Here is a 17069-nt window from a genome sequence, read left to right on the forward strand (position 1 = left end):
CTGTGGAGGGGGGGTGTTAGGGCTGGGTGAGGCCTTGTCCGTGGGTCCTGGGTTTCTGGCCCTGGTGCCTGCTGCTTGAAGGGCTCCTGGAGCCCCTGCCCCATGGTGGTCTGTCCCCACAGGAGCGGCTGGTGGTGGAGAACACCGACTGGCTGGTGGTGGTGCCCTACTGGGCTGTGTGGCCCTTCCAGACCCTGCTCCTGCCCCGGCGCCATGTCACCCGGCTCCAGGACCTCAGTGCCGATGAGCGAGAGAGTGAGTCCCTGTCCCCTTCCGCCCTGGGGACTGCGGCTCCTGAGAGTAGCTGGAGCCTGGGGCTTGGCTCCAGGCTGCTGGCCAGGGCACAGGAGCGCTCTCCCAGCCTTGCAGGAAGGCCAGGGCTCTTGGCGTCCAAGCAAGAAGGGACGCCACAAGGAAGCAACATTTTTGGCCTTCCTGCCTCAGTTTCCCTGCCCATAGAGGCAAGGAGGGTGCCCCCTCCCAGAGACTTCTGGGGGTGTTCCTTTCTTTATCCCATCACTCGCTTGTTGGACCTGCAGCCAAGTCGTAAGTGATGGGCACCGGACTGCTAATCATCGTTGCCATCATTTGGCTTTGGAGTGAACACCCCTGGATGAGGGGGGTGCAGGCAGCTCCTGGCAGCGGGGCCATGCTGAGTGCTGTCCTGTACCCACAAAGGGGTCTGGCAGTGTTCCTGGAGAGCCCCTCATAGATGCTGGGGTGCCCTTTCCCTCCTTTCCTGTGGGGTGGGGTCTCTGAGCTGACCCCTGTGTCCTTGTGTGCAGGCCTGGCGTCCATCATGAAGAGCCTCCTCACCAAGTATGACAACCTCTTCGAGATCTCCTTCCCCTACTCCATGGGGTGGCACGGTAAGGGCTAGGGCGATGGGGGCACTTCTGGTTCAGATGTGGTGGCTTCTGGTCCAAATCCAGCCTCTACCTGGAGGAGCGGGTGGGATGTGGGGTCTCCAGGGGGCTGGACCCTGCTCAGTGAGCCCCCACTCCCGGCTGGCTGCTTCTGCAGCAGCTGAAGCCATTTGTGGGGATGTATTTGCTTGTGCCCAGACCAGTATCCAACCCCCGCTTCAGGCACCGTGGGTTTGAGACCCTGCTCTCCCTACTTCCGCATCCTCCAGGGCACGGTGGTGCTGTGGAGGGGCTTGAGCCCAGGTGCCCCCAATAAGCGGGCTCAAGCCCTGCTGGAAGAAGGGATGTGGGGCTGTGGGTCTGGCCTTGTGCCTCCCAGCTTTGGGCTTTCTAGCCTGCTCCTGTGGCTGGCAAGGAAGGGGGGCTCTGGTAGCCTGGCTCATGGCATGTGTCCTCAGCAGGTGCCCCCACAGGCCCCTACCTGGGGGAGGACTGTGGGCACTGGCTGCTCCATGCCCACTACTACCCCCCCCTCCTCCGCTCGGCCTCTGTCCGCAAGTTCATGGTGGGCTACGAGATGCTGGCTCAGGCCCAGCGTGACCTGACGCCTGAGCAGGTGAGTGGGGGGGGCTTGGCTGGGGTTGGGGGGCCTCTGGGAGAGGTCTGGGCCTGGCTGGGTGTTTTTGGGAGGGGTTGCAGGGAGAGGGCACTCACTGCATGGGGATTCGGCGGGGAGGGTGGTGGCACGAGGCCAGGGCACCCCTACACTGCAGGTGCAGCTCGGCTTTCATTCTGGGGTGCAGCACTTCACCCCCACTGTCCTCATCCCCGCAGGCTGCCCAGCGCCTCCGGAGCCTGCCCGAAGAGCACTACCGGACGAGAGCCCAGGCGGCCCAGTGATGGGGGCCGCTGGCCTTGGGGCGGAGGTGCCTTGCATTTGCATCGGAGGGAACTACATCGCAGCATGAGGGGAGGATGGGCTCAGCCCTGCCAACTCGTGTCACTTGTGAGCGGTCCAAGCCTGAGGGCTGTCCCTGGTTGATGTGGCTGGAGGCTTGGGGCTCCCCGGCCCTGCTGCTGAACATACTTGCTGCTGCTGCTGCTACTTTTAACCTCCTCGTGCCTGTGCTTGCAGCCTCCCCACCTCTCCCTCAGGCTCCTGCCAGTCGGTTCCCCCTCTACCTCACCTACCTTTGGGAAGAGCTGCCTGGCTGGGCTGGGGATGGAGGGCTCTGTGCCTCTGTCCCCTTCCCCCTGCCCTCCAATAAACCATGCACACCAAAGCAGTCTCCTGTCCTGTGGCTGGTGCGAGTGTCGCAGCTGCCTGCTCCGTGGGGTACCCCTGAGGGGTCCGGGGTCGCTTGCATGCATGTTCCCTTGCCATCCTGACCTGGGGGCTGCTGGTTATAGGTGCTTGCTGGCTGCAGCAGAGGCTGAGGATGCCCTGGAGAGTGTGGAGGGGGCAGGGAAGAGGATTGGGATTTGTGGTGGTGGGGTTTATGAGGAGCTCGGGATGGCCCCTGGGTGCCTGCGCTTGGGCACTGACTTCTCTGTGACCCCCATGAGTGCGACCAGTGTCCTAGTACTGCCCCCAAGCCCTGGGCCTGGACTTGGGGCAGGAACAGCTTTGCCCAGGCTGAGGGTGGTGCTGAGCTGGGCTCCCTGCTCCTCTGCCAGGCAGCGGGGGCTCAGGCCTCTGCCCCTAGCTTGGGCAGCTGGGTATCCCAGCAGCTGCTGCCCCAGCAGGTGAGGGGGGCAACCCCCCTTGCACCTCCAGTCCCCTGTGCTGGCAAGACCAGCTTCTGTGCTGGAGAAACTGGCCCAGGGTGAGCAATTCAGCTACCAGGCCCTGAGCTCTGAGCTTTTTCCCTACCCCCTAGTACCCTCCACTGCTCCAGTTTTGGGCCAAAGGGTTGGCAAAGCTCAGCATGGGAGTGGCTCCCCTTTTTTATCAGCTGGGGCTGGCAGATGCTGGGTTCATGAATTTATTCCTTTTTATTTTATTTTTTTCCTGGGAAGGACTGTAGTAGGGAAAGGTTGGGTCTTAAGTCAGCATCTCGTCCTGTTTTTGAAGGTAAGGCTGATGCTGCGAGGGAACAGGCCTCCCCGGGGGTTGCACAGCCCTTCAGCCTGGCGCAGAGCAGGGGTGCCCACCGCCCGGGCTGGGGGAGAAGGCTTGTGAGGGGAGCCAAGTGCCTTTTGGGGTCCAGGGTCTGGATGCGTCTTGTGCTGAGCCAGATTGTGCTGGATGTCAGCTGCAGGCTCTGGCTTAGCTGGGACAGACTGGCCATCGTGGATCCCTGGCTGGACTGGGGGGACCTTGACTCTGATGGGGGCTGATGTGCTGGGATGGGCAGGATGCTGCTGCTTTCCAGCCCTGGACTCCCGGGGGGCACAGCCTACGTCACGGCCACGCTGTAGGGACAGCCACGTGTGCAGGGCAGCACGCTCCCTGGCACAGGAGCAAGGCCATGGGGAAGCCTGGGGGAGGGGGTTGTCTGCCTGGATCTTCCACCAGAGCTGTCTGGCATAGTCCAAAGCCTGTCCAGTGTTTACACTCTTTTTGTAGGGTTTTCTCTGCATTAAACTCCTTTGCTCCTCTTTTAGCAAGAAGCCGTGAGTCTTCCCCATGCCCCAGCACCGTGGTCCCTGCCCACACTGCTGCTGTGGTGCCACTAGGCACCTCCCATGGATGCGCCTTGCCCTGCCAGTCGGTTCCCCCTCTACCTCACCTACCTTTGGGAAGAGCTGCCTGGCTGGGCTGGGGATGGAGGGCTCTGTGCCTCTGTCCCCTTCCCCCTGCCCTCCAATAAACCATGCACACCAAAGCAGTCTCCTGTCTGGGAGCTGGGGAGGAACCAGCAACTTCCTGCTCCCCGAGTTGTCTGCCCCTATTTGTCTCCTCTGCTTGGTCCTAATTGCCGGCTGCCTAGGGGGCTGGGAGCACGTTGCAGGAGGTTGAGCCCTGGCACAGCTGCCTGGGGAGGGTTGCACTGGGGCACAGGGTGTGAGCAGGGCAGTGTGGGTGCTAGGGTAGCCTGATCCCGGGCAGAGGGCAGGGCTGCACCCCAGCCTTTCCTGCCCCCTGGGAGGGCTCAGTTGGGGCCTAGTGCTGTGGGAGAGCTGCTTGGTACTGAGGACAAGGCTGGAGCCTCCTGGCACGCTGCTCCCAGCACATCTGGCCCAGGCCATACCTCGCCCTGAACTGCTGAGCTGCTGCTCTCGCTGCCTTTAAAGCCATCACGCGCCTGCTGGGAGCCGCAGCTCGTTCCTGCCTCTGCATCTAAATGGCCCCATTTGCTTTTTAAGTCCTCTTGGTCTCTAGGTGCTGGCAGCAGCGAGGTGCTGCATGCGGTTCCCCCCTGCTGCGTTAGTGCCTGCGCGCCTCCTGTGCGACCCAGCACCGGAGCCGTGTCTGTATCTGCTGCCTGGGCCCTTGCCTGACCTTAAGAGCACCCTTCCCCTCGGGCTCGTGCTGGGCCTGGGGGGCTCTGGGGTCCTTAGCTGTGGGTGAGATGTTGGGGTGAGGAGGGGGCTAGGGCTAAGGGCAGGGACAGCAGCTGCTGTGAGAAGGGACTGGGGGTGAGCAGGTGGGAGGCTTTGTATGACCTTGGGGGGAGCTGCTACCCACCGCTGGCTGGGCCCTGGGCAGATGTGGCTTGCAGCTGGGGCAGCCTGACTAGTCCCCCTACCCATCGGGGCAACTAAGTACCTGGATGTGCCTGGAGAGCCCCAAGCCGTGTCCCTAAGGGCTCCCTGGATTGGGGTCCCTGCACCAGATGGGTCGTGAGCTGCACCAGGGCTGGTGTTTGCAAGCCCTGCAGTTGCACGGCGTCTGGGAAGCTACTCAGCCCGGGGCTCCCTGAGCCGCAGCAAGTCGTGTGTGTTGAAACGATGCAGCCGGGTTGCAGCTACACCCCATGCTCTGTGCCGCCAAGACCCGGGGCGGGGGCTGGGACGTTTCCCACCCGCTCTGTGCCCAGTTGCTGGGGGTGCTGCGAGTCTGGAGGAGGACTCTGGGGGCTGCCCTGGTCCGTGGAGGTGGAAGGGGACCAGTCTCTGGCTCTGCAGGTCTGTGATCAGAGTTACCCGGGGCAAGCAGCGAGGCACCAGCCCAGCGTTGCTCTTCCCTCTTGCTGGAGGCTTCTGGTCCACCTGCTCCCCAGACTCAGCTGCTCCCCAGCCCTGAGGTTCAACAGCTTCGCCGAGAGGGGCTGGTCCCTAGCCAGGGCCCTGCACTGCCGTTCCCTCTTCCCGGGATAAGAGTCCGTGCATCAGCTATGGGGGCTGCCTCGTCTCCCCGGTGCCCACCCCGGGAGATGCCCACCCGCGCTTCTCTCTGCAACAAGTGGGGCCGTTGCGTGCCCAGGCTCGGCTCCCCCTCCCCGGCTCCAGGACTCTGGCTGAGTTGGTTAGTGGGCAAACTGGCCGCCGCGCAGCTCGTCCCCGGCATGCACAATTAGCCTTGATTTACAAGGCCGCCGGCACGGTGCCCAGCCTGGCACGTGTGGCTCCGTGCTGCGGGCGCGCCACGTCATAAGTCAAGGCGTATTAAACTTTACAGTCGCTGGGTTGAACTGCGAGCCGCCTTCCCCTGTAAATCAGCACGGGGAGGCTTGTAAATGCCCAGGCAGGCTCCATATTGCTTAATTAGACAGTGCCTAATGAACGGCGTGTTTGCGGCCTTGTGAGTTAGGAGCCCAGGTCTGGGGTGGTTTGGGACCTGGGCCTGATAGCCATATGAGGGGCTGTTCCCGACCTATTTAAGAGTGGGTTAGGAGGATGCTCGACTAGGAGGGTTCAGGGGAGGGGGCTGCACTAGCCTTGCCCTCCCAAGGGCCCTGCCAGCCCAGCTGCCCCGTGATCCTACAACACACCCTGATTTCTCAGTCTGCTGTGACTTGTGCCCCAGCGTGTGCGGAGACCCTGGGCAATCATGCCCCTTTCCTGGGAATATGGTTGCAGGGCCCTGGACCTGATAGCCCCTTCCCACCCCACATCCCCGAAGGGAGCTCAGGGACCCGGGGGCACGGTGGAAATTACCCACAGCACCTTCACCGGAGGCTGCTCTCCGCGGCACAGCACGCGGGCAATGCAGCTAGGCTCAGACGCATCCCACCCCGGAGCCGGCTGCATTTTAGCAGCAGGTGCGATGCATGCTAGGCTCTGCATAGAAAGCTTTTGGCACTTCACCCATCCATCACAGCAACTGTCCTTGCCCTGGATACTACCCAGGGCTGCAGTGGCCTCGGGTTTGGCTGAGCTGGGCAAAGGGGCAGAGGGAGGCTGCTGGAGGGGGAAGGGAGCTGAGTCCTGGCGGCTGCGCTCAGCCATGAAGCGAACACATTAAAAGCGCGTTAAAGCCCCGTCAGCGTGTTTGCTCTCGCCCCGGCACGCTAATGGCGCTCGGAGCCGTGATGCAGGGGTCGTGGCGTGGGACACGGCTGAGCTGGGTCACTGCCCGTGTCCCGGGCCAGCAGCCGACCATGAGCACGGCAGGGAGCATGGAGATTAAGAGCTGTTTCGTGGAGGCTGGGCTGCAACGTATTTTCATTTGCCTCTGGTTTCTCTGCGCTCACGGCTCCGGGAGTGGGCTGCCAGGCCTGGGCTTCCTCAGACCGGCCCAGGCACCGCACCCGGCACTACGGAAATGAGGGTGGGGAAGTACCATGATGCCCCTTTATAAATCCACGGTGCATCCACATCTTGAAAGCTGTGCCCAGGTCTGGTCCTCACGCCTCCGAAAGGAGAGAGGAGACCTGGAGATGGTGCAGAGAAGGTCAATAAGGAGGGGGAGAGTGCAACCAGATTCACCAATATATTGGACACATGTTTGAAGGAAAGAGGCATCTGTAGCTACGGAGCAGGGAGTGAGGGGCACGGCTGCTAAATGCTGGAGGCTGCAAGGGAGAGGGGGATGGGAAAGCCCTGCTCAGAGCCAGGTCACTGTCCCTTCCAGCCTCCGTCCTCTGCCGTCGTGTGACACCGGAGACCGGGCAAGACAGGCCTGGGGTCTGACCTGGTACGCGGCAGTAATTATGTTCGTATGAAGCGCCAGACCCACGTTGGCCTGCAAAGCACCACCCAGGCCTCCAATGTCAGTGCAAAGGGGCTGGGGGTCCACCTTCCCCTGGCAGCAGGGAGAGGCAGAGCGGCGCAGAAGGCGCTTGGAGGTGATGCTAACAGCTGGGACGACGCAGCTGCTCCAGGGGGTGGATTGACAATGTGCTCCGCTAGCCCCGACCCACCACGGTTCATAAGCCTCGCGCCCGCCCGCCGTGCTACTGCCACCCTCTCCTCTTGCCTGAGCTGCTGCTCTGCTTGCCGCTTCCAGCCTTATGCTCCCTGCCTGATCTGCCGCCCTGCTTTCTGCTCCCCGCTCTAGGTGACTTGCCCTTGCCTCCTGTCCCTGTTTGGCTGCAGGCTCAAATCCAAGCCAAGCCCCAGCCAGTCCCTGTATAAAGGTGGGGGAAATCTCTGTACGATTCTGAGCAGGCGACCAGAGCCCGGTGAATCATGGCAGAGCAAATGCACAGCGCCGTGCACATCACCCCAGGAGAACTCCAGGGGCAGCGCTGAAGGGGACGGGTGGTGCTGGCAGCTCGCAGGGTCCCGGCCTGGCTCTCTTGCAGACGTGGGCTGCGTAGACCACCACCCGGGCAGGTTGCTGTCTGGACAACAGCATCCCTGGGGAGGAGACGGGGTGGCTGAGAGGCCCTGCCGGGGCCCCATCCTGCCACGCGAGTTCCCCCGTGGCACGGAGATCTGGAGGTCCCCAAAATGGGGGACGTGCACGTCTCTGCGCATGCATGCTGGCAGCCCCGGCTCCGGCTGCCTGGCCGTCTACCCCAGCCCTGGGGCTTGCTCCGAGTGTCTCTCCTCCAGGTTACGGCCCAGAGGTTGGCTCCCGCCGAAGAGACAGCAGCCCAGCTGCGGCGGCCGCTTGGGCTGTGATACGGCGAGGGGCTGAGGAGGTCTGAGCCTCGCCTGCTAATCCCTGCATCCAGCTGGGGCACCCCTCCGCCACCCCCATGTCCCCAGGGAGCTCTGAGCTTGGACCGGCTCCCCGGGCTGCTGTCACCGTGCACAGCTGTCAGGCAGCGCCATCCACCTGCCCGGATAAATGGGGCTTGTCTTGCTGAGGCCCAAATTATACAGCGGAGCAGCAGCAGCCCTGCCCAGCGTGAGGGCGGCCTAATTGGCACAATTAGCTCCCGTGGCGAGAGCGGCGGCTGAGTGACAAGCGCGCGGGGAAGCGTGCCTTCCCACCGCCTCCAGTCTGCCCGGGCCTGACAGGTGGGCCGAGGGGGTTCATAATAACAGCGCTCGGCGCTTACGCCTCCTGCTCCGGGGGGCACCGCATCCCCTCCCTCACTAACCCTCCTGAGCGAGGCCTGCCATTCAAATGCTGCACAGCCCGTGCTGCCATGGGGCCACTCAGACCCTGCTGTGCACGGGGCAGAGATCTTGCTATCCAGATCAGTACACCCTTCTGGCCATTTTAGAGGTGGGAAAACTGAGGCATGCAGCAGGAAGCGGGGAGATGGGAGAGGAGCAGGCTTTCCCCTGGGCGCTGCAGATTTGCTTGCAAGGAGCTACAGTGGGGCCAGGCTGAATGGCTCCCCACCGGACGGCGGGGTCCTCTTTCCCCCCTTGCCACGGCACACGAGAAGTGCCTGGACCGCGAGCTCGGGCAACCCCCTTCCAGGACTTGCTGCCTAAAGGCAGGGGTGCCCAGGACAGATATCTCTGTTTGAATGAGACGCATTTCCCTCGGCGATTAGCCAGTCGTGTTGACGCCGAAGCCCCCCGGCCTGGGAGCGATCTCAAGGGCGAGGCAGTCCATCCTCCTGCCCTGGTGCAGGCTGTGCGGTCCCCACCCCGTCCCAGGCAGCTGCGGTTCGGCCGTTGCTTGAGCGCTCCCCGGAAGGAGATTCCCCCGCTCCCCTGGGCAGCTGATCGCCTTCCCTGCCTGCTCCGATTGCCGGGAAGTTTATTCCAGGATCTCAACCTGCTTCGCTTCAGTGTAAATGGTGCTGGAGGGAACTGGAGGGTCGCAGAGCAGCGGGGCTGAAAGGGAGCTCCAGAAGCTCAGGGAGTTCAGGCAGGATCAGCCCTGTCCAAACCAGCCCAGACATCCAGTGTTCAACTTCTGAGCAAAACTATGGCACCAGACATCACACTGGACCCTACTGCAGGGGGGCTGCGGGGGCCAATGTAAAAGGTTGTTAATAGACGCTCCAGAGATCCCAGGTAGAGGCTGTGCCCCGCTGCTACAGACGAAAGCAAAATCCCTCCGAGCAAGGGGGAAAATCCCTTCCTGCCCCAGTGCAGCATTGGTCTGACCCTAAGTGCAAGGGCAAGCCGCTCCAGGCAGGACCCTGCAGGGTCGGTGCAGCAGGAGCATTGGCCCAGCCCAGGCCCATCCCCAGCCGGGGCTGCAGCAGGACCAGTGCCTCTGGGGGAGGCTTTAACCCCCTACATGTGGAGCAGCAAGGGGGAGGTGCAGACTTCCCTCCCATGCATCGTCCAGCACAGCCCAGAAGCGTGGGAGATCCCCATTGCGGAGCATGGGCATTGCTACACCTAGCCCATCTCTGCCCAGTGGCTGCCCACCCTCTCCTCGACACCTCCAGCGCTGGAGCGTCCGTGCTGACCCTGGCAGCTCTTCCCCTGCCTCCCTGCCCCGACAATGAAGACGGGTCTCCTGGTCTCCAGTCGGAACTGACTTTGCTGCAATTTCAAGCCCTCGGTCCACGTCCTCCTCTCTGCAGCAAGGGAGAAAGGTGCTTTCCCTCTTCTTTGTGGCAGCCCTTCAAGTGCCACGTCTGTGTTGTGCCCGGGGTGATGACAGTCGTCTGCAGAGATTGTGGATTGTGTCGGCTGGTTTGGACAGGGCGGACCCTGCCTCGGGCAGGGCTTGGACTAGATGTGACCTCTGGTCCCCTCCGGCCCCTCTGATCTAGGATTTCTCTGGTCTGAAGATTGCTGTCATGCCCCCTGACTCTGGGCTTGGCTGGTGGCTGGGAATCCTGCTTAAATGGTGCGACAGCTTGTAAAGAAACAAGGAAAGCTGGCAGCAGGTGTGGGCCCAGATGGCTCTGGTGACAGAGGTCCTGCTGGGCTGGACCTGGCGAGAGAAACCCCGCAGGGCGTCACTTACTGTGGGAAGCTTTTGCTTTCCAGGCGCAAGGCTGCTGCCTGCGGCAGGGCCTGTGTCTTTGCATGCAGCATAGGGCACGGGAAAGAGCTTGCAGCTGGGGCTGGCCTGGCAGCTAGGGCTGCTTCCACGCCTGGTTCTCTCCCAGCCCAGCGAGGGTCTCAGGGGCAGGGTGGGTACAGAGGAGCTGGCTTCAGGAAGAGCCTTCCCAGCAGGAGCCCAGCTCAAGTGCAATGCTCCTGCCAGGCCCAGAAGCCACCTGGACCAGCGCAGCTAAAGCAGGCCGGCTTCTGCAGCCAGCAGCACCCCAGGGCGAGGTCTCCCGCGTGAAGGACCAAGATGCAGCAAAGTACTAGAGCTGCTTTGCCCCCATGCCTCTCCCCAGAGGGATGAGGGGGGCCAAATCCCTGCCGAATCTAAGCCGGAGATGATCCATTGCTGCTCCAGAGGACATGAGCTGGGGGTAAGTTGAGGCCCCGGCAGCTCCTGCCAGTCCGTCGCGTGACCCAGGTGAAAGGCAGGCAGACGGGAAGTCCGAAGGTGACAGCAAAGGCTCCTGCTGCAGGGCGTGGGCATGAAAAGGGGTTTCCCTTCCAGAGCAGACTGGGATGTCCCGGTCCATGCACCCTGCAGCGTGCCTCCCTGGCCTCCCCCAGCTCTAGGAAGCTCTTGGAGGCGCCGGCCAGGCGGAGGTCAGGATGCATGGCACATTAGTACCCAGCTGCAATGACGGGGGCGTCTCGCTCCTGCGGCAGGGCCTGCGGGAGAGGGGCATCTCTCGTGGTGCCTCATCCCTGCTCCGGTTTCCGGCCCGTCTCCCAGCCCGGCGGGAGGGAGCAGGAGGGAGGGGAGCGGGAGCAGGAGCAGGAGCGGGGAGGCCCTTGCTTTCCATGGTGCTGAAAGCTGGTTTCCCTCTCCTGGCACAGGGCAGTCAGGCCCTCCGAGCCAGGCCTGGGCCTTGGGGTGCGAATGTGAGCCCCTGATGACCCCCACCATCCAACTGCCCCCCCAGGCTGCTCCCTGGGGGCAGGACACTGCTGCTGAGCCCCTAGGATCCTACGGAAGTCGGGCTGGAAGTCCCACCTGGTCCGGCCCCTGCTCGAGGCAGGATCAGCCCTGGCTCAACCATCCCAGCCCCGGGTCTGTGCAACCTGCCTTGAGCTGCTGAGGATGGAGATTGCACAGCGTCTCGTTCAGCCTCAGGATCAGAAATGTCTTCTCATCTCCAGCCTACATGTCCTCTGCTGCAGCTTGAGGTTGTTGCTCCTAGTCCTGTGCCCTGCAGGCACATCTCCACCCTCCCTGTCATCGCCCTTCAAGGATTTGAAGGCTGTGATCACATCCCTGCCTCAGTCTCCTCTTCTGCAGACTGGTTAATCCCAGGTCTTTTAGCCGTTCCTCCTCAGTCTCGTCTCCCAGGGCCCCGAGTGAATGCTCCTAGGCCCCAGGCTCATGGCTGCCTGCCTCCTCCACGGAGCAGCCACGGTCTTGCCTTCAGCCTTGTGGCTTGTTGCACAAGTGTCCCTCCGTCACTGCCAAGACACAAGCTCCTGCTCTGAGCACCCCCCGTGCCAGCACTGGCACCCTCTTGCTATCCTCATGAGCCAGCCCCTGGGTGCCCTCTTCCCGGCCCCCATGGCAGCAGCCTTTGCAAACACACATGCAGGCACCCCAGCATCCTCCTCCAAGGCATGGCTGTGAGGCATGTGGGGAAGCACAGCCTCAGCCCAGCTGTTACAGCACCCCTCTTTTCTCTCCTGCCTTGTGCTTAGACCAGGAGCGCTATAGGGCAGGGGCTGTCTGCTTGCTCTGGGTATGTACAGCACCGAGCGCCATGGCACCAATAACACAGGCTTCTGGGTGCAAGAGCAATGCAAAGAAACAACCTTTCCCCATCCCATCTGAGCCCCCTCTCAACACCTGGCTGGGGGGGACGTGGGGTACGTGTCTGTAAATCTGCAGGAGGAAGCTGAGTCTTCTGCATTTTGCAACATTTCACCTCGGTGAAATCACTTGCGTAGACACAGGCAGGAGCTCACATGCCTGCATATATATCAGCACATGCAAACAGACATTTTGCATATGCTAATACCTTGCCTGATTAGAAGCAAGCAGCTCTTTTTCCTCTGCCACGTTTCCTGGCTTTGCCCATCACTCCTTCCAACCACAGGGTCTCTAACTTCGCTATGTGATGGCTCTCTGTTCCTCCGTCTCCCTACAATGAGGGCACAGGCCCTGCCCCTTGCCTTGGCCTCCCCTAGCAGAGCCCTCTGCAAGCCAGTGCAACCCTCCTCTTGCTGAAGCTGCTCCTTGCACCCAGGAAAGACTCAGCATGCCCAGTGGGCCAACAGCTGCCCCAGGACCCGGCTAGGCCAACACCTGCAACATGCTCTGCGATCCTGATTTGAGCAGAGATCCCCCTTTCCCTGCGTGCATATCAGTCTGAATTTCCAGCCTCTGATGTCTGGAGAAAATTGCACGCTCATTCACCCCATCCAGCCCCACCAGCCTCGTTTAAAACGGTGCCTTTGTGATGGTTACCCAGGAAACTCATTTCGGCCCGGTTTTCATTGGCCCACGCACTGTGCACAGAAGAGCCCCAGAGATGAAGGGGATGATGGCAGAGGTGACTTTGTGTACATGGTACCTAGGGCGCAGGGCAAAGGGGGGGAGCGCGTCTCTGGCGTGGAAGCGATTGTCGGCAGATGGCGGGTGCTGATGCCACACGATTGGCGGTGCCAGGCCAAAGCGCCTGGGGTGTCTGCGCGTGCATTCGCATGGGTCTCTGCGTGGCAGAGGGTGCTCGGTGCACGTGTGAGGTGACACGGCGTGCTGCAGAGAAAAGCATGCTGAAGGCACTAGGGAGAGTGCCCACGTGGGTGCACACGTATGTGCATGTGCATGTGCGTGAGTCCGTTTCCAGCTGCCCAAGCGGCTCGGTCTCAGCCGGGATTGCTTCCACCCCGCTCGGAGCAAGAAGAGCAGCTGGGAATGAAAAGCAGCTGCCGCACGCCGCGGGGCCTTGCAGCCGGCGGCGCCGTGTCAGGGGTGCTGCACTTATGACAGGTCTGTTATTTCAGCAGGAGAAAAACAGCTTGAGAGCTTGGCAGGAACACGGGACACGGCTCTGGGCTGCACATGGGCTCCACCTGCCCGGCTGGATGGCCAAGTTAAGCACGGGGCATCTTGTGGCAGCCCCCAGGGGCCCCCAGCTGGCTCCTGAAATAGCAGAGCCGGGTTGGGAGCGGGTGCTGGAAGCAGGTCGGGCGGCCCGCAGGGCCTCTGCCCGGTGGCCGCTGTGCCCCTGGGACTCTGCCGTGCAGCTCGGCGGCTCCAGCCAGGAGAACGGGGGGAGCGGAGGCCTGTGTGAGGACGCGAACGCGGAGCAGGGGGGGAAACTGAGGCCGGCTGGAGCAAAGGCGAGCGATGCCTGACAGCTGCACAGCCACATCTGGAGCAGGAGTCCTGGCACAGCAGCTGGCAGGGCCGTGACTCATCCCCGGCAGTTCCCAATTCGGCCAGCAGGAGGCAGTGGTGCACGGGCCCCCAGAGCCTGCGGGGCAGGTCCCACCGCAGCTGGGGCACCTGCTCCCGGCGCCCAACCGGAGAAGGGGGGACGGTGCTTGTGCGGGGAGTGTCGCTCCAGGGCATTGCTTCGTGCCCTCATTTACACCCGCATGGACCAGGCCAGGGTCCGGCCTCTTGCAGGCGGTGCTGGGATGACGCTGCTGGGACCCCTGGAGCTCATTTGGATGCCCCGATTCAAATCCTGGGGAGGGGGGGCATAGCAGAGCCCCATGGGGATGGCGACCCCAAGCAGGAACTGGGGGGAAGGGGCAACAAACCAATTCTCCTTGATCCGCCGGCTTCCCTTGGGCTGCCAAGAAGGTCTGGTGCTGATTTTACTCTGACACCCATGGGCTCAGAGGCCCCATCTGTGCCGCCTTCCCACAGAGGAGGGAAGGAGGAGGGGGAAAAGGGAGCGGGTAATGATCTGTGGCGGGAACAATCCCAGCTCCAGCGCCATATGTTCAGCGCTGATTCGGCCAGGCAGGCACGGCTCCCGTCAGCCGGGGTGATGGATGGGCCGCGGGGCTGGCACGGCTTTCTGTGACGCACCGCGCTCCAGAGATCCCCTGGACGAGGAGCGCTCTCCTCTCTCCTGGGCCCCCACATCCCTGCCAGCGCCCGGGGACATCCCACCAAAATCCCACATCTTCCCACTTGCGCCTGGCTCTTTCCAAGCACTTCTTAGGCCCTCGAGGCTCGTTGGGTCTGAGCTTGTCAGCAGCCCGAGGCAGAGGCGCTGCTGATGTCCCGCTACAAGGCCTCATGTGAAGGGCTCATCTGGCCGCGCAGCGGGGCTTGTCTACACTAGGGAGTCTCTGCCCAGGTGGCTCTGCCGGCAGAAGGGGACATCCTGCAGCTGGGTCTGGGCAGGGGCAACTGGGGGCCTCCTCATCTCTTTCATACCCGCCACCGGGCCCCGCTGCAGCCCTACCCGTGGGGGACACCCCTCCCTGCTCCGGCTGCTTCAGGGCAGGACTGTTCAGCTGAGTGTCACATTGATGCTAACGATGTCCGACACCAGTGCAGAGCCAGCGGTTCCAGATGTGGCAGGAGAATGAAGCAGCCGCAGCCGCAGCCACAGGTCCACAATCGAACAGGCTCATGCCGGAGCCCAGGTGGCTCAGACCTGCTGCGGGAGACTGGCTTCCAGGAGAATAAAGAGGCAGCGGTGTCCGAATGCCGGGCCCAGCCAAAGCTGGGGGACCCATGGGAGGGTGGGGGTGGCAGGCACCCCTAAGAGCGGCAGGGATGCTGCATGGGTCTCCCCTCCCATGGGAGGAGAAGCATCCCAGTCACTTGAATCCAGACCCCATGTCCTGAGCTCAGGACCTCCTGCCTGGCAGTGCCATGGCACCCAGGGGCTAGAAAAGGTCCCTGCCACTTGGGCCCTGGGACAGCAGGGCATGCACCCTCCCAAGACGGGCGACAGAGTCTCTCTGTGCCAGGCTCCTGGATGCCGTGTCCCATGCCGAGCCCCTCGCTCTCAGCTGCCAGCCTGGGAAGAGTCGCTTGCAGCATCAGAGGGATGCAAGGGCCCACGGGGTCTGTCCCCGCCTCGGACTGGTGGATGGGTGCATGCTCCGGGCTGCTTTCAGTTGTCTCCTTTCCAGGGTTTCCTGCAGCGGGCCTGGCCATCCATCCCCAAAGGAAGGCGTCATAAATACCAGCCACTCAGTGGTGCTGGGCACATAAAGGCCCTAGCACGCTTGCAGGTGTGCTAGCCTTTTCGGGCATGCCTTCCAGGCCACGAATTTGCCACGGGGCTCCCTGTCGCCTGGGGCTGGGTACTGCCTCAGTTTCCCCGCTCCTCAAGTAGACCCAGGCGCACGGAGGCCTGATCCTGTGCCCACCGGCCCTGCACGCCCTTTGCTGTTCATTAGCAGGCCAGAGCCCGTCTCTGCCAGTGCTGCGCCTGGTTAGTCCTTCGCCCCAGGCTCGCAGGCGTGCGCAGTGCGAACCTGGAGCTAAACAAACGTCTCGATGCAGCGCTGCGAACGGCAGGGCCCTGCTCGCGCCGTGCCCAACTGACACGCAGCAACACTTGTAAGTGAGCAAAAAACACCCCCACACGGCAGGAAGAGGCACGGTACCGGGGCCACGGCACGATTATGCTGAAATCCTCAGGGGCGGAGGGCGCCAGGACAATGTGTGCCGTCTCAGTGTTAATCAGAGCCATCGTCCCTATTGAGACAGCCACTCTAAAAGGCGGCAATGGCGGAGTAAAACTCCCAATAAAACTCTATTAGCCCTCCCCCATTACACTAATGGTGCCCGTCACTAAAAGCCCCCTGCTATAGACAGCCGTATTAATGGGCTTATTACAGGAAATAAAATCTGAGGCTGGCCATTACACTGAAGCCTGATTAATTCGGCGAGGTAATCTTTTTTTTATTTAATGAATGCCTGCCTTGAAGTGCCGCCGCTCTGCTGTGCTGGGGGCTTTGCAATGGGATTTAACTTAATTTTGTTCAAAGGGACAAAAAAAAAAAAAGAGAAAGGAAAACGAGAATGAAAACGAAGCTCTGCGTCGCGTGGTGAAATGTCAGTGGCAGGAGAGGAGCCTGGTTCACCTGGAGAGGGGAGAGGTCACGGGGTGGGATGGGGGCGAGAGAGCAGGGAGAGGACAGGGCTGGGTAGTCGCTGGGCTCTGGAAATCAGTAGCTGAGGCTGCCAGTAGCTGTGGGCACCAGTATACGATTACCAGTAGCTGTGGCCAACAGTAGCTACCAGTATATGGTTACTGGTAGCCATCATCACCAGTAGCTATATGGCCACCAGTAGCTGTGGGCACCATTAGCTACCAGTATGTGGTTACCAGTAGCTATATGGTCACCGGTAGCTGTATGGCCACCGTTTGCTTCCAGCATATGGTTACCAGTAACCGTGGCCTCCCATAGCTACCAGTATATAGTTGACAGTAGCTGTGGTCACCAGCAGCTATATGGTCACCAGCGGCTATATGCCCGCTAGTTGCTACCAGTATATGGTGACCAGCAGCTGCATCCACCAGTAGCTACTGGCCATGCCTGCCGTGTGCCTCGCATGCGTGTTTAGCCATGAATATGGTTATTGGCGTGGCATGGGAGCTTTCCAGGAGGCGCGTGTTCGGTGGCAGGGGTGCCAGGGCCACACAGAGACATCACCACCTGGGAGCGGGATTTGAACCTACGGTGGTGCCTCATCCGGGAGCCAGCTCAGGTGGGAACTGCCCGTGCAAATGCTCTTCCTGAGGAGGGAAAGGGAGGCACATCCCCAAACAACGGCCTCGGTCACCTCACATGACACACCCGGTGAGAGTGTGCACATGGGCACTTACCCCGGAATAGCCACCGTGCTGGACGCCGGCTCACCTCGGCATCATACGGCCATCCGATCATGCCGCTTTGGGCACGTGCCTCTTAAAGGGGCAAAGGATTTAGGGGGGGTCTGCATCTTGGAGCGTGTACAGGCATGTCCTAGGCATAAATGGGCCA

The 17069-nt window shown here is 61.9% G+C and overlaps 1 protein-coding gene across 1 annotated transcript in view; it reads left to right on the plus strand.

Moving 5' to 3' along the window:
- Positions 1-2160, plus strand: part of GALT (galactose-1-phosphate uridylyltransferase) — a 10311-nt gene extending 8151 nt beyond the window's left edge. The window contains exons 7-10 of the mRNA XM_019531875.1: positions 123-255; positions 786-869; positions 1328-1482; positions 1701-2160. Coding sequence (XP_019387420.1) covers positions 123-255; positions 786-869; positions 1328-1482; positions 1701-1766 — 438 coding nt within the window. The 3' untranslated portion in view covers positions 1767-2160. The remainder of the gene's footprint in view (positions 1-122; positions 256-785; positions 870-1327; positions 1483-1700) is intronic.
- Positions 2161-17069: the final 14909 nt, after the last annotated feature.

This window comes from Crocodylus porosus, unplaced genomic scaffold (genome assembly GCF_001723895.1).
Source record: "Crocodylus porosus isolate Cpor-Errol unplaced genomic scaffold, CroPor_comp1, whole genome shotgun sequence".
Taxonomy (NCBI): Eukaryota; Metazoa; Chordata; order Crocodylia; family Crocodylidae; genus Crocodylus; species Crocodylus porosus.